The sequence below is a fragment of the Rutidosis leptorrhynchoides genome, chromosome 2 (assembly GCF_046630445.1).
Source record: "Rutidosis leptorrhynchoides isolate AG116_Rl617_1_P2 chromosome 2, CSIRO_AGI_Rlap_v1, whole genome shotgun sequence".
In the NCBI taxonomy this organism is placed as follows: Eukaryota; Viridiplantae; Streptophyta; class Magnoliopsida; order Asterales; family Asteraceae; genus Rutidosis; species Rutidosis leptorrhynchoides.
The window spans coordinates 691,657,051-691,672,843 of record NC_092334.1 but is presented as its reverse complement, the minus strand read 5'-3'; the positions used below and the strand labels follow the sequence as shown (position 1 = coordinate 691,672,843).

At 36.2% G+C, this 15,793-nt stretch overlaps 3 protein-coding genes across 3 annotated transcripts; 2 read left to right on the top strand and 1 right to left on the bottom strand.

Annotated features, from left to right (window-relative positions):
* The first annotated feature begins 88 nt into the window (after positions 1-88).
* Positions 89-3,510, top strand: LOC139890363 (uncharacterized). The gene is made up of 4 exons (XM_071873252.1): positions 89-143; positions 251-2,286; positions 2,375-2,624; positions 2,714-3,510. The coding sequence occupies exons 1-4, from the start codon at positions 89-91 to the stop codon at positions 3,508-3,510; spliced, it is 3,138 nt and encodes a 1,045-aa protein (XP_071729353.1).
* Positions 3,511-4,343: 833 nt separating this feature from the next.
* LOC139890362 (vignain-like) lies at positions 4,344-9,333 on the bottom strand (the record flags this gene model as incomplete). The annotated part of the gene is made up of 5 exons (XM_071873251.1): positions 8,880-9,333; positions 7,964-8,199; positions 7,134-7,274; positions 6,856-7,060; positions 4,344-4,363 (listed from the first exon to the last, which is right to left on the bottom strand). Coding segments are annotated over exons 1-5 (1,056 nt in total), but the record flags the coding sequence as incomplete, so codon positions are not given.
* Positions 9,334-9,804: 471 nt separating this feature from the next.
* LOC139890361 (cysteine protease Amb a 11.0101-like) lies at positions 9,805-10,996 on the top strand. Its single transcript, XM_071873250.1, has 3 exons — positions 9,805-10,249; positions 10,795-10,862; positions 10,952-10,996. Exons 1-3 carry the CDS (start codon positions 9,805-9,807, stop codon positions 10,994-10,996), a joined length of 558 nt encoding a protein of 185 aa, XP_071729351.1.
* The last annotated feature ends 4,797 nt before the right edge of the window (positions 10,997-15,793 follow it).

Genomic DNA, 15,793 nt, shown 5'->3' with positions numbered 1-15,793 from the left:
AAAAACCCCCAAAACTTCACCTCACTCTTTATTCCTCGTCCCCAAATTAGGTCAAGTTCTTCTTTAACGATCCTGAGGGTCGTATTCGATGGATTACACAATTCGACCTATAGATCCTGATTATGATCTTGGATTTATTTACGGTGAGTATCTGTGTATCTTAATTGCATTTTTTGTTCTGTAATTTCACACTCGATATCATTTTAAACCCTAATTTTTTACATTTTATTTTGTGTTTTATTCGTAACAGGGTGTGATGATTTACTGTTTACACTAAAGATTCATCATGGTGGAGAGTTTACTGATGCTCCAGGAAGGGAATATGTGAATGGGAAAGTAAGTTACATTGATTTTATTGACATGGATATGTTTTCAATACATGAGCTTGACCATCTCATTCAGGACTTGGGATATGATGGTTTCAAGGTGATAGTATATCACTTTCTTAGGCCTGGTAGTGACCTTGATTTTGGTTTAGAACCATTAGGTTCAGATGATGATGTTAGAAATATGCTTAAATATGTCAAAGAAAGTAGGAAGAAGAATAGGGTTGTGGAAATGTCTGTTTACACAGAACATGAACTCAACCCAAAGGTGATTGTGCCTGAGTTTGTTAGTCCAGCTGGTAGAAGTAAATTTGTGCTAAAGGAGATAGTTGAGGAAGAGGAAATAACAGTTAAGAAAAAACCAAAAGGTAAAAAAGGCAAAGTTGCTAAGAAGCTAGTTGTAGAAGGAGCTGAAGTAACAGTTAGTGAAGTTCCATTGGTCCCTGCATGTGAAGTTCCAGTAGTAATGGATGAAGCTAATAATGTTGAAGATGATGAACCATTGGTGCTATCTAGTGAAGTTCCAGTAGTTAGTGAAGTTCCATTGGACCCTGCATGTGAAGTTTCAGTAATTAGGGATGAAGCTAATAATGTTGAAGATGATGAACCAGTGGTCCTTTCTAGTGAAGCTCCAGTAGTTAGTGAAGAAGGTGTTGAAGATGATCAGCCTGAGGCATTAATTGAAAGTGATAATGATGATGATGAAGATGATGCTGAGTTTATTGTAGATGAAGAGAATGATATATTTGATGAGTTTGTTGACATGAGAGAATTTGTAAACAATATTGATATTGATGTTGAATACATGGGAAATTCAACCAAACAACCTACTGAAGCACAAAAGGATGACTATGTTGATAATGAAGTTTTTGGTATTGATCAATTTGATAGTGATATTGGTGATGAGGATGACCCTGGTTTTATGAGGAAAAAAAAAATTAAACAATTGAAGGCACAAGAGCAGGAAAGACCAATTGGAGTTGGTACTATTAGGTTCATTCATGGTCAAGAGTTTGGAACTAAGGCAGAGGTTACAGAAGCAATAAATTTGCATGCAGTTGAGAGTAGAAGGAATCTGGTAATAGTGAAAAATGACAAGATTAGAGTGAGGGCAAGGTGTGAGGGTGTTGTTTGGAAAGAGTCTGGTCAAACTTCAAAAGATGTGAAGGTAGGTGAGACTAGTGGGACCAAATTAAAGGTGGGAAATAAAGGGAAAAAGACAAATACACCCACTACACCCAATAAAGATAAGAATAAAAAATCACATCATAGGGCAAAGCACATTGAATGTGACTGGGTTTTACATGTGTCCAAGGAACCTAATGCAGATACATGGGTGGTTAAAACATACAGAGATCGGCATGATTGTTTTGAATCAAGAATCATTAGGCAATGTACATCAAAATTACTTTCTAAACAGTTGGTTGATCATTTACAAACAAACCCAGAAATCCCAGTGAAAGCAGTGAAAGCCCAATTAGAGAAGGATTTGGAGGTCAAAATACATCCACATAAAGCTTTTAGGGCACTTCAAAAAGCCAGACAATTGATAAAGGGAAGCTACATGGATCAATATGGAGAACTAAGAGATTATATACTTGAACTGAGAAGGTCTAACCCTGGTAGCACTGTTAAGCTTGAGGTAGAAGATTGTGATACACCATCATCAATGACAAGAGTGTTCAAAAGGATTTACATATGTTTGGGTCCATTGAAAAGAGGTTTTAATGCTATTGGAAGAGATCTTCTTGGTTTGGATGGAGCTTTTATGAAAGAACCAGCTAGTGGTTTTATGTTAACAGCTGTTGGTCTTGACTCCAATAATGGAATATACCCTCTTGCTTATGCAATTGTGGAATCAGAATGCTACAGTTCATGGTTGTGGTTTCTTGAATTATTGGCTAGAGACTTGGATTTGACTGAGATGTCCAATTTCACTTTCATAAGTGATAGGCAGAAGGTACCATTAATACCATGTCTAATTTATGTCATATATTACTTAGTTTTTAATGTCTAATTTATATACTATGGTTATACTGTGGTTACAGGGACTAATAGCTGCTGTTGGTAAAGTTTTTCCTGTGGCTGAACATAGATTCTGTTTGAGGCACATTCAACAGAATATGAAGAAGTATTGGAGTGGGGTTGCATATAAGAATCATTTGTGGGCTTGTGCAAGTGCCACCACTGTACCTCAGTTTGAAAGGAGAATGGCTGAGTTTAAAGATTTTAGTGAACCTGCACATCTGTATCTTTCTAAAATACAACCTGCACAATGGGCAAGAAGTCATTTTACAGGTAAAATTGGTCTTTATTTCCTTTAAATTCATAGTTTGGTACCATTTACAGTTGCATTTTATTAAAGTTTTAAATATACTGTCCCATAGGGCGTGCACATTCAGACATATTGTTAAACAATCATTGTGAAGTGCTAAATAGATGGCTATGTGAGGCTAGAGACAAGCCAATCATTACTGCTTTGGAGTATATCAGAACATATTTGATGAAAAGAATTGCTAATGTTAGAACAACAATCTCAAAGTCTAAAGGGCCACTTACACCAGCTGCCACTAAGATGTTTGACAACATAAAGAAAGAAGCAATGAAATGTGATGTTATTTGGAATGGGGATGATAAGTATCAGGTGAATGGTCATCATCATGACCAATGTGTGGTTGACATGACTTTGAGAACTTGCAGCTGTAGAAAATGGGAGCTTACAGGCATGCCTTGTAAGCATGCAGTAGCTGCAATGTTGAACATGTCTGTTTATAGTCAAGATGTTGTTTTAGAGTCAAATGTTCATCCTGTTTATTGGTTATCTACATGGGAACAAACTTATTCACATACCATTAACCCTGTGAAAGGCAAATCTGAGTGGGTCAAGTCTCCAGTACCAACAACTTTGGTATGTCCAAAAAAAATTCCAACTGCAGGTCGTCCTAAGAAGAACAGGAGGAAATCACTTGAAGAAAAAGATGACATGGTTAATAAAGGAAAGCTGTCAAAGAAGGGTACAAGTATTAAATGTTCAAGGTGTGGAATATATGGTCATAATGTAAGGGGTTGCCCAACTAGAGGTGAAGGGTTGAAAAGAAAGCAAGCAAGTGGTAAAGGTGCCAACAAGCAATCAAGTGGTAAAGGTAGCAAGAAGAAAGCAAAAACTGGAAATGGTGGTCCTTGAATGTGATTCTGTTTATTGTCTTTTGGTTTGTGTTACTTGTCTTTAGAACAATGTTATTTGGTATTTGGTGTTAATGTAATGAACAATCTAGTGTATTGTCTTTTGGTAATTTGGTACTTTTGTAACGAACAATGAATTGCTTTAATTAGTACTTGTCTTTTGGTAAATTGGTACTTGTTATGTGGTACTTGTCATTAGCTAAATTAGATGTTATTTCTCTTGCTAATTGATGTTATTTTGCAAACACAATGAGAAAGAATCAAAACATTGATTTTTATTGATGTTAAAACACAACATTGGCACATACAGTACTTCAGCATACATTACCAACATTTTACAATCCCAAACAACACCATTGACAACTTAAAATACAATAAAGTACAATATAATTCCAACCCAATGAAGAAAAATAATCCACTTTAGTCTTCTTGTTTTTTGCTTTTCCAATTGAAGCAAATCTTGTTGTGGCTCATCCCCGATAGCGTCAGCCCTAGTAGGTGGATCAATCCAACAAAAGAAACCACAATCTGAAAACTGCAAATATAACAGATTACAAAGCATTTAATCAAACCTCATTTCTGGATTCGACATCAAAATCAGAACTAAAATTAAAATAAAATTAGTCAAAAAGAAGAACCTGATTTCGACATCTGAAGAAACGCCTATCTGGATTCTTTCGTGTTGTTGACGTTCGTTGAGCTGCAAGTATACCGCAATTACAATAAACCATCGTTATTTGATGTGTTTGTTGACGACCTGCGTGCTCGCTTTTTAGAAAGATGAACAGGTACCTTTTTGGAAAGATGGAACCCTAATTTGGGGACGAGGAATAAAGAGTGAGGTGAAGTTTTGGGGGTTTTTATGATAGAAGAAGAGAATACAATGACAAAAATGCCCTCACATGACATGCACGTGATAAGGGGTAACGGTAGGTTTTGACAGAAAGTAGACGGGGGGACGAGGGCTGTACCCTTTTCATAGTTTGGGGACTCGGATTGCACAAAAAAAAGAAAAAGGACCGGGAGTCAAAGTCGATGTTAAGTTCAGGGACGAGGAATGAAATTTTGTCTTTTTAAAACTCAGTAAACACGGATTACGTTCACCATAAATCAGTTTACTTGACTTTTCAATCTTCTTGTTCTCTCAAATATTTTATAGGTTTTTATTGCTTATTAAACATGTTGGAAGCTTTGACGAGCCCAACACACCACTATAGAGGATCTAGACTATACTAGACTCACTACACCAACACTTTGACGTTGGTTAGCCTTTAATTTTATAAATCCTTAGTGCACAATGTACTTAGGCGACAGTGTCGACCATATATCTTTAGGCGGTATAACCGACCATGTATTACTTAGGCGGCAGAGCCGACCATATAATAAGAACAACAAAAGTGCACTAAGAACTTAAACACAAACTAAGGCTTGATCGGGAAACTTAACAAAAACACTTATATTAAATTACAATTACAATATTACTTACAAGCTTTATCTTCTCTACTTTCGCTAACTCACACTCTTCTTCTCTTCTTCACAACTCACTTCTTATTTCACTCTCACAACTTCACACAACACAAATGAAATCTCCTCCCATATTTATACTACTCCATGGAACATTCTAGAACCTAGATATTTACATGGATATATAAATATCTAGATATTTCTACAACCTACAAATATCTAGATTTTTCTTTTACATTTCAATTTCTAGATTTTTCTCTCATATTCTAATATCTAGATATTTTCTTATACATATTAATATCTAGATATTTTACCCATATACATTTACTAATTCCATATTATTCTAAATTTGCATTGTATTTTAACAAAACACACATAAACACATGGATTCAGTAAGGGCACCAATTTCATCCATCACAAATAGTTCGATCATGCATCAGATATTCAGATTGATGTTGTTGATGTTGACGTTGATGTCAATAATAACAAGTAGAAGGTTATCCGCGCGTTGTCACGGTCGTTTCGAATAATGAGTTTGTGACGTGTGTTATTTAATTGTTATGACTTATGCTATTAATTTTTTTTTACTTCTTTTACTTTTTTTTGGACAGAAGTTAGTTGTGGATCAACTAGGGGTACTTCATGGCAGAGAGATGAAATTGTGGGTTAATATGTAGCCAACGAGAGTCGAACTCTTGACCTTCCTTAAATAAGGCAGACCACCAACCGCTTGACCACATCACAACTTCATTTATTTTTTTACTTCTTAATCACACCCTTAAGTATGTAACTAAGAAAATCTTACTTTATACTCGACATCGTTTAATTAAACATCTTAGAAACATAAGTTTATGACATTTGTGTTAAGTAGTTTAGTTTGTTATTATTATAATTTTTTAAACAACAATTTGGGATCACTCAAGGGGACTAAACTATTCACGAGTTCATCTATTGCAGTTGCATAACTCGCCTTTAACTGCTGCTCAAGAGGACACCGGCCTAATCCGAGGACATGGGCGGTAAAATCCCCCCTCCCCACTGCACCCGCAACGCAAACACTACCAAAAAAAGGCTATGATCACAGTTATACAACTACTTGGGTTTGCTATCGTGCACCAAGTCACATCGAGAGAGTTAGCACCAGATGATGACACTTGTACGTTCAGGATTATAACCCGGTAGGGATCTGAGGCATATTTCCGGCTATAAATAAAAAAAAAACCATCATTTCTGCTGTGTACACCTTTCATTTTCGAATCTTTTCTTTCAAAAAATAACATTTTTCTCTGGTGAACATTCGATCCACTTTCAAGATCACGTCGACAAAGGTCAATTTCTATTCTCTTGTGAATAAGCTTTTCATCATCGTTCTAAACACATCCATGGCCTCATAAGTCTATGAAAGATGTAGTCTAACATCACCACAAAGACAAGAAGCCTTGGTGTTTTCGGGTAAGTAGGGTAAGTTGGCTAGGTTCAATTAATAATTACTGTAATGTACTCCTAATACAATTGAGAAACAGAACCATTATAAGATCAATATATTAATGACAAAATCGATGAAATATGTACTACTGCTTTACTGAAATTAAATTAACTTGTGCTTATGTGTGGAATCGTTAATTCTGGAATTATTTTAAAATGATAAGGCCATAATAGACAAATCCTGATAGAAAAAGCCAACATATTCACTAAAATTCTATGCATACATATACAAATCTTGTTGGTAAACAACATAACAAGAAAATCATATAACCTCTCTGCCAAAATTATAACTACAAGAAATCACTAAATAACAACTATTAATGTTCTAACCATCATACTTTTATTATATATATACTTTTTTAAAGTTCAATGCTGAGGGGCGTATTCGAGTTCTTAATAGGATAAGAAGGTTCGACCGCTACTCCGCATACGCCCTTCTTATCTGGAACGCCACGTTGTACTCGTATAAATCCACCCTCTCCCCATTTGGGTCCCCACGAGTTCTTCACTATCCAATACTTGATTCCTTCTGGAGTTTCACCGTATCCAACAATTGCTACACCGTGATTAACCTCTGTTGTACATTGTCCCGTAAAAACTCCCTGAAAATGTAACTGTCATTTTAAAAAGGGATCCTAGGAATTTATTTATTTTCTAATTTAGTCGAATTTTTACCTGTGAATAGAACTGCATATCATGACCGTTAGCCTCTATGGCAATAGATACCGGTTGGTGTGCAACTGCTTTCAGTAACGCTTCCTCATCGCATTCAGGTACATTTTCAAATCCATCAACCGTCACCACTTGAGTGCCAATCTGCATTCAAAAGGAAAACAAACCAATTAGATACAGCAAGCATATATGTGGTTAAATTATACCCATCATCTTATCTTTGGTGCATGTAAGATCCATGCAATAAAACTGCACACAACATTAGCCCTAAAATTATAGATCCATTTTCAAAAATTTAGTTTGTTTCAAATAGTTAGTATCCACTTGTAAAGTGGTTTATCCAATTATTTCATTCTATCCTTCATCACATAATGTAACAAAACTTCATTCCTTTATATAAGACCAATCACAATGGTGATTATGATGTAAAATCATTTTTGGTGTTTTTGGTGTGGGATGGATGTAACGTGACAATGTTAATGTTATTTTTTGAAACGCTGCAGTAGTAGATGTTATTTGGAGAGTTGTGAGATAGGTTTAGCTAGTAAAATATGATTGAATGTAATGAAGAAAAAAAGTAATACAAATTAAATAAAAAAGCGCTCATCATTTTTTTCGTTAAATAATGAATGACACCCCGCCATAAATTAGATAAATGACGACCCATAGGGGCATTTTTTTTTTTTTTTGTGCCAAATAGAAACAACGGCCAAAAACCATGCCCCTTTGGGAATGGTCTAACTATTAGAATTGTGACGATTACAAATTTACAATTTACAAACTGTGTGCCTCTTGTATATTGAACATGACGGATGGAGTACTAGTTTTTATACCTTTGCTTGATCACAAATTCCTTTTTGACATGTGTAAGGGTAGTTCTGCTCTGTAGCTAAACCTCCATGGGTTTTAATGAATTCAAATGCCGGTTCCATTAGTCCTCCATCACATCCATTGTTTAATATACTGTTACAATCAATAAGATGTTGTTCTGATAATGATACTAGTTGCCCTGTTTTAATGGCGTTTATTCCTTCGACTGCAACCACCGTAGAAAATGCCCAACAACTACCTGACAGTGGAAAAGCATTACTTCATGGTCATATTATAAAGGGTTCTTCTAATATGTGCCAGCTGAGTTACTTCTTTAATTAGCACACTCTGTTTTTCCATTTCTTAGTTCATGTAGAAAGACTTTTTTAGTAAGTCAACTCGCACACCCTAATATGAATTTTTACCACGAATATAAGAATATTGTACACCTCTGGACTTGATCCCATAAGTTCATGGTGAGAGAGACACCTAGATACTTTTATGCCTCTCAGAAGCAGACAATAGTGTACGTTGGGGGTAGTTATGGTCCCGCCCCCTGATTCTAAAAAAAAAATTACGCTTTTTTTGATACTTATTAGGCTACAAAATAAGGGTTTTTCTTCTTCTTATTATTACTTTTTTTGTTTTACCCGTGGTCACTGGTTTTGTTTTTAACCCCTCTGTTGTTGTGAGTTCAAGTTCTGCCTTTATCCTATTTAACAAATGCTCATAGAGTGCACATTATAAAATTTCAACAATGTTTTAAAATTTAAATTTACTTAGAATTTTATATAAAACAGAGTGTGTTAAATATACATATAAATGACATTACCTAGATAGTTATCTAGTCTTTTTGATCATGTGTTGAGACACCAAATTACTAGTGAACTGAAACTGTTTATATCTAACAGAGTAACTTGAAAAGGATAAACATTGTACCACATTTGCCTTGATCTTTAGGAGGGGTGACGGCGTTTCGCTCCCTCCAATCAACGCTAGGAGGGATATTATCAGCATTATGATACATGAAAGTCAAGTTTCCCTTACGAACTCCACGGAGGGCACGATAATGGCTAATTTTAGAGCCAGCATACGTGTTCCTAAACTCGTGATTAGTCATCGCAGCAAACTTGTTCAGACTCAACTTATATGGCCTATCCATCTTGTTTGACTTGTGAACATGATGAACGTTAGCCTTGAATACATTAAACCGTTGAGCTTTTTCGTCGTTCCTTACTTCCTCTATGTTATGGTGGGTCCTCCATCTATCGTACATCCCCTGCAAACCCTCCTCTGATTCAAGTTCTTTCTCATCGTATTCAAAGCTCTCTACAATGCCTTGAATTAAAACCAAAGAGAGTGCAAGTAAAATAAAACTTTTTCTTATTTCCATTTAAGTTGGAGATTGGTTTATTTAAAAGAAATTGTTATTACATTACATAGATAGCAAGAGAGGACATATAATTAGTGAGTTTTGGGCATTGAGTAGACTCAACAAAACTAGTGGTTGTTATGACATACTACACATTTTTATAGTGCCTTTTTTCGGATCTAAGAATAGAAAATGCAACTCTTTTTCAGTTATTTTTAGGCTGTTAAAATGGCTTTAAGCAGTCTTGGATCAACACCGAACAACATTCCTTGCCACATTCTTAAAAATGTCACCATAACCATTAATACACTTGACTCAATCCAAATTCTCCAATTAAAAATCCTAATTCTTTGCACTGATGATTAATACATTTCTATCTTTAGGGAACAGTTTTCTTATTTAATATGATGATGAATTGGAATGGATTAATAACAAACTAAATTCAAGTTTCACCCATCAGTAAAACACTAGCCAAACTAAATTCCAAGAAAAATGAAATTCAACAAGTCTATATTACTTTCACTATGTTTGGTTTTGATTATGATTATAGGCATTGTGGAAAGCTTCGATTACAAGGACAAAGAACTTGAATCGGAGGCTGGATTGCAAGGAATGTACGATAGGTGGAGGAGCCATCATAAAGTGGAGGCAAAAAGTCCTGAGCGGTTCAATGTATTTAAGTCGAACGTGCAATTTGTTCATGAAGGAAACAAACAGAATAGGCCATATAAGTTGCATTTAAACAAGTTTGCTGATTTAACTCAGCACGAGTTTACGAACACGTATGGTAACTCGAAGATTGGCCATTTGTCAGCACTCAGAGGAATGCCTCCGCCAAACGATAATTTCATTTATGCAAATGCCACGAATATTCCAAAAGAGATTGATTGGAGGAATCATAATGCCGTTACCTCTGTCAAGAATCAACAAGGATGCGGTAACACCTTCCACTTTTAAAATCATACATATGCATAATACTTACACACTTATGGTTGAATCCATAAGTGTGGCCTTGTGGATATGGATTTGATTCACAAATTTGATTAAATTAAGCAAAACTAATCACTATATTATTTCTTTGATTATATGTTGGTAATACGGTTTGCAATCATATTCACCACATTTCTCAAAGGACATGCATAAAAGTTTCTAGTAATGGCTTTATAACTTTTATCGTTGCCCATAAAGAAGTCTGATTTTAACTGCGTAAAATTGTTATTATTTATATTTTGGAAAAAAACTGAAATTGAGGTAATAGTGGCAACCACATGGCTATGTAGGTGGTTGCCACATCATCAAATCTAATGAGGTGTCCATGTCACTTGAATTTTGACCGAATTTTGGTTTGGAAAACTTTTTCAGAAAATTTGGCTGGTTAGCCCGATGGAAGTGGTAATGATGTGGCAACTACCCCATCACATGACACATTACCTAAATTATAAATTTTTTTTTTTTTTGTTTTAAAATATGAAATATTTTTAGGCATTAAATTGAAATTAGACTTTTTTTTGGCAATGATTAAAGTGACATGCCAATTATTGGAAAATTTGGTATTTTATTTTGTGTGTGTGTCTATTTTCACTTTATAAGCCCCTCCGTGTTATATTGTAATTCTGGGTCTCGACTATCATCAATACAGGAAGTTGTTGGGCTTTTACGGCAGTGGCTTGTGTGGAAGGCATAAATGCGATCAGGACAGGACAACTCATAGAATTATCCGAACAACAACTTGTTGACTGTGAGATCCGTAGAAGTGGTGGATGTAATGGAGGCCTCCAATGTGAATCATTCAAATACATCACAGAACATGGAGGTCTCGCAACATCGGAGAGCTACCCTTACACAGCAAAGAAACAAGAGTGTCAGGCAGAAAAGGTAAACTACATTCAAACCTTGTAACATGTCAATGCCTCTACTTTATTTTTTTCTTTTCTTGAAAAAAAAATACGCGTAAAGAGTTTAAGCTCTCTAGTTAAACATCTTTAGGTGGCCATAAAAAGGTTAGATACCTCAATTAGGCCACGTACAATTGGGACAAAAATACTGATCCTTCTCGGATACCTTGAACATAGAAAACCTCAAGAGTTTAAGTTTGCGGCACGTACTCCATGGGATACAGTTCGTGCTGAAACATTCAACACAATATAAATGCGATCGTCACACACACTCACATGCATAACACATATTGTTAATCTTATATATATGATATCAGTTTGGACATCACTCGGTGACGCTTGATGGAATGGAGTATGTCCCTAAAGACGATGACTCTCATGTAAAAGCAGTTGCTCACCAACCTGTATCAATTTGCTTTGATGTTACGGGTGATTGGCAGTTCTATAAAGAGGTAACACAAAAGAGTTTCTACACCAATTAATCAATCTCCCATTCATTCCATTATATTTCATGTTTTTTTACAGGGAGTTTTTAATGGACAATGTGGAACCGGTTGTATGCATGCTGTTGCGCTTATTGGATACGGTGAGACACCCGAAGGAATGAAGTACTTTACTTTTAAGAACTCATGGGATTCGAACTGGGGAGAGCAGGGATACGGACGTATCCAATATGGAGCCGGGATCGAAGGGGGACTATGTGGCATGTATCAACTTTCGTCTATTCCTTTGAAGAACCCTGGCACACCCAATATCGAACTCTAGAAACTATAACGAAATGAACCTACATGGATAGTTCATAAGTTTCATGATATCGACAACCGATTATGGGACAGTCTGCAAAGCAACCTTTTTGCGAAAATGGAAAAAAAAAAAAAATAAGGATAAGGATAAGAAGTATTGAACATGTTAAATTGTATCCGCTGCAACACTTTTTACATCTCATTGTCTTGGCTCTAATAAATAATTTTGTCAGAATATACACATTTAATTTGTTATCATCATCAAATTACGTTAGTCATTTATTTATCATGTACACTACGTCATTATATCCCACTTAATTAAATTAATAAGTGGTATATTGTTTATTTTATCGTTTTCTGTTTATTTATAGTTGATTTGTAGTAATATTTTCTTCGATGTTATTTTTAGAAACTATAGTAAAATACTAGGCAGAGGATTGGTTAAAGATGCTGTATGATAAAACTGATCGAGTAGGTCACAAATTGTCTCCCTGATCCTTAATATCATAATCTTAGTTTTATTTGAACTGGGTTCTTATATTTTCATGTGTAAAAACAAAGAAATACAAGAAATATTATCAATTACTATGTTAAAATACAATGCAAATTTAGATAATGTGGAATTAGTAATGTATATAAATATCTAGATATTAAAATGTAAAAGAAATATCTAGATATTAATATATATATATGAAGAAAAATCTAGATGTTAAAATTAAAAAATCTAGATATTTTTATGTGGTAAAAATATCTCGATATTTATCCATGGAAAAATCTAGTGTGTAGAAGTTTCCATGGAGTAGTATAAATATGGGTGCTGATTTCATTTGTGAGTAAGGTGTGAGTAAGTGAAGTGTGAAGTAGAGAAGAAGTAAGAAGTGAAGAAGAGTTAGAAGTAGAAGTTGTGAAGAAGTAAGAGTGTGAGTTGAGTCCATAATATTGTAATTGTTTCTTTGTATTAATAAAAGTGTTCTTTGTTAAGTTTTCCGGTTAAGCCTTAGTTCGTGTTTGAGTTCTTAGTGCACTTGTGTTATTTTTATTATATGGTCGGCTCTGCCGCCTAAGTGATATATGGTCGGTTATACCGCCTGAATGATATATGGTCGACGCTGTCGCCTAAATATTATTGTGCACTAAGGATTTATAAAATTAAAGGCTAACCAGCGTCAAAGTGTTGGTCTAGTGAGTGAGTATAACCTAGGTCCTCTATAGTGGGTGTGTTGGGCTCGTCGAAGCTTCCAACAATTGGTATCAGAGCGGATCGTTCGGGACCATCTCTAGTGGAGGAAATCATCGGTAAACGTTGGACGTTTACATCGACTTGTTTTCACCAAGGCTCTAAGGGAGATTCTGTCGGAGCACAGTTAGGAACTGTGAAAGCTCATCGGTCTGGGACCAAGCTTATTGGACGTTGGACGTCATGATGGCGGATCTTGCAAGTACGAGCAGTGGAATTAAGAGTCTCAATAACCACAATTATGGTTATTGGCGGACTTGCATAGAATCCTACCTACAAGGACAGGATTTATGGGAAATAGTTGCTGGCAGTGACACAACGCCTCCACCGAAAGAAAATGCCGAAGCCTTGAGAAAATGGAACATCAAGGCCGGGAAGGCTTTATTTATATTGAAGACTACAATCGAGGAGGATCTATTGGAGCACATCCGTGACGAGAAAACACCAAAGGCCGCTTGGGAAACTTTTGAAAAATTATTTTCAAAGAAGAATGAAGCACGCCTCCGGCTCTTGGAAAATGAGCTCGCAGGTATCTCACAAGGAAGTCTATCTATTTCTCAGTATTTTACCAAGGTGAAATCTATTTGTCGTGAAATATCTCAACTTGCTCCTGAAGATAAAGTGAGTGATGCAAGGATGAAGAGAATTATCATCCTTGGCTTAAGATCCGAGTATAATGGATTTATAGCCGCTGTGAGAGGATGGCCTACTCAACCATCATTAATAGAGCTGGAGAATTTATTGGCTAATCAAGAGGCATTAGCCAAGCAGATGAATGAAGTAACCATAAAAGACGGAGAAGATGCACTCTTCACCAATAAGAAGAAAGTAACATCTCAAAGACAAGAGGCGATGAAAGAAAGTAAGACATATGGGTGGAAGGGTCACCCAAAATCAAAAGGCAACACTTCAGGGGGAGATCAACAAGGAAGAAGAGATCATCGCCAACAATACGGAGAAAATGATAAGAGAAAGAATGGTGAATGCTTCAATTGTGGCAAGAAGGGTCATTTTGCTCGAGAATGTAGATTCCCCAGAAGACGAACTTTCGAAGGAAATGTGGCCACCGCAAGAGATGAGAAGAAAGAGGCCACATTTGAAGCATACATAAATGAGGAAAGTTGGGATGCAGAAGCAGGACTCTCTGTTGAAGCTGAAATGGATGATCAAGCTCTTACAGCAACCTTAAAGTCAAAAATAAACTACAAAGATGATTGGATCATCGATTCTGGGTGCTCAAATCACATGACCAATGATGAGACGAAGCTACAAGAAATGGATGATTACAAAGGAAAGAGAGTCGTGTTGACAGCCGACAATTCAAGGTTGTCTATTTCTCACATTGGAAAGACAATAATTCCAAATGAAAGCAGCTCTCATAAGCTCCATCTCGAGAAGGTGTATCTTGTCCCTGGCCTAAAGAAGAATTTACTATCAGTACCACAATTGACAGCTGAAGGGAATTATGTGCTCTTTGGACCAGAAGATGTGTCTGTATTCAAGAGAGTGAAGGTGGTTGGCAATCCAATAATGCAAGGAAGAAGAATAGAGTCGGTCTATGTACTATCTGCTGAAACAGCATATGTGGATAAGACTCGAAAGAATGAGACGGCTGATCTTTGGCATGAACGTCTTGGGCATGTGGGCTACAACAAGTTAAAGGAGATTATGGTGAAACACATAGTAAATGGGCTTCCTCAAATTGATATTCGAACAGATACAATATGTGCTGGATGTCAATTTGGAAAAGCTCACCAATTGCCATTCAAGGAGTCACAACATCAGTCCAAGACACCACTAGAGCTCATACACTCAGACGTCTTCAGCCCAGTGAAACCAACATCACTTGGAGGTATGAAATATATGGTGACATTCATTGATGACTTCTCAAGATATGTGTAGGTTTACTTCATGAAGGAGAAGTCGAAGACTTTTCTGAAGTTTAAAGAGTTCAAGAACAAGGTAGAAAGTGAGCTCAATACTAAAATTCGATGCTTACGCACAGATAATGGAGGAGAATATTTATCAACCGAGTTCAATATCTATCTTGAGAAGCACAAGATCAGAAGGCAATTAACTTGCCCCAATACTCCACAGCAGAATGGAGTGGCTGAACGCAAGAATCGTCACCTTGCCGAAACTTGTAGAAGTATGCTTCATGGTAAGAATGTTGCCAGGAAGATTTTGGGCTGAATGTATGAGAACGGCATCATACGTGATAAATAGGCTTCCACAAACAAAGTTGGGATATATTTCACCATATGAAAGATTATGGAAGATCAAGCCAACCGTCAACCATCTCAAGGTTTTTGGATGTGTATGCTACGTCTTCGTGCCAGATCATCTCCGAAGCAAATTTGATAAGAAGGCAATTCGGTGCATTTTTGTCTGTTATGATGAATCAAGAAAAGGATGGAGATGTTGTGATCCAAATACTGGAAAGTGCCATACTTCAAGAAATGTGATATTTGATGAAGCTTCTTCATGGTAGTCACCTCAAAAGATAGAGCTTCCAGAATCTCATGGATTAGAAGAAGGTCCAGAAGAAAAAGAAGAACCTAAAGAGCAGATATTGGATCCAATAAAAGAAGGAGAAGGGTCGTACT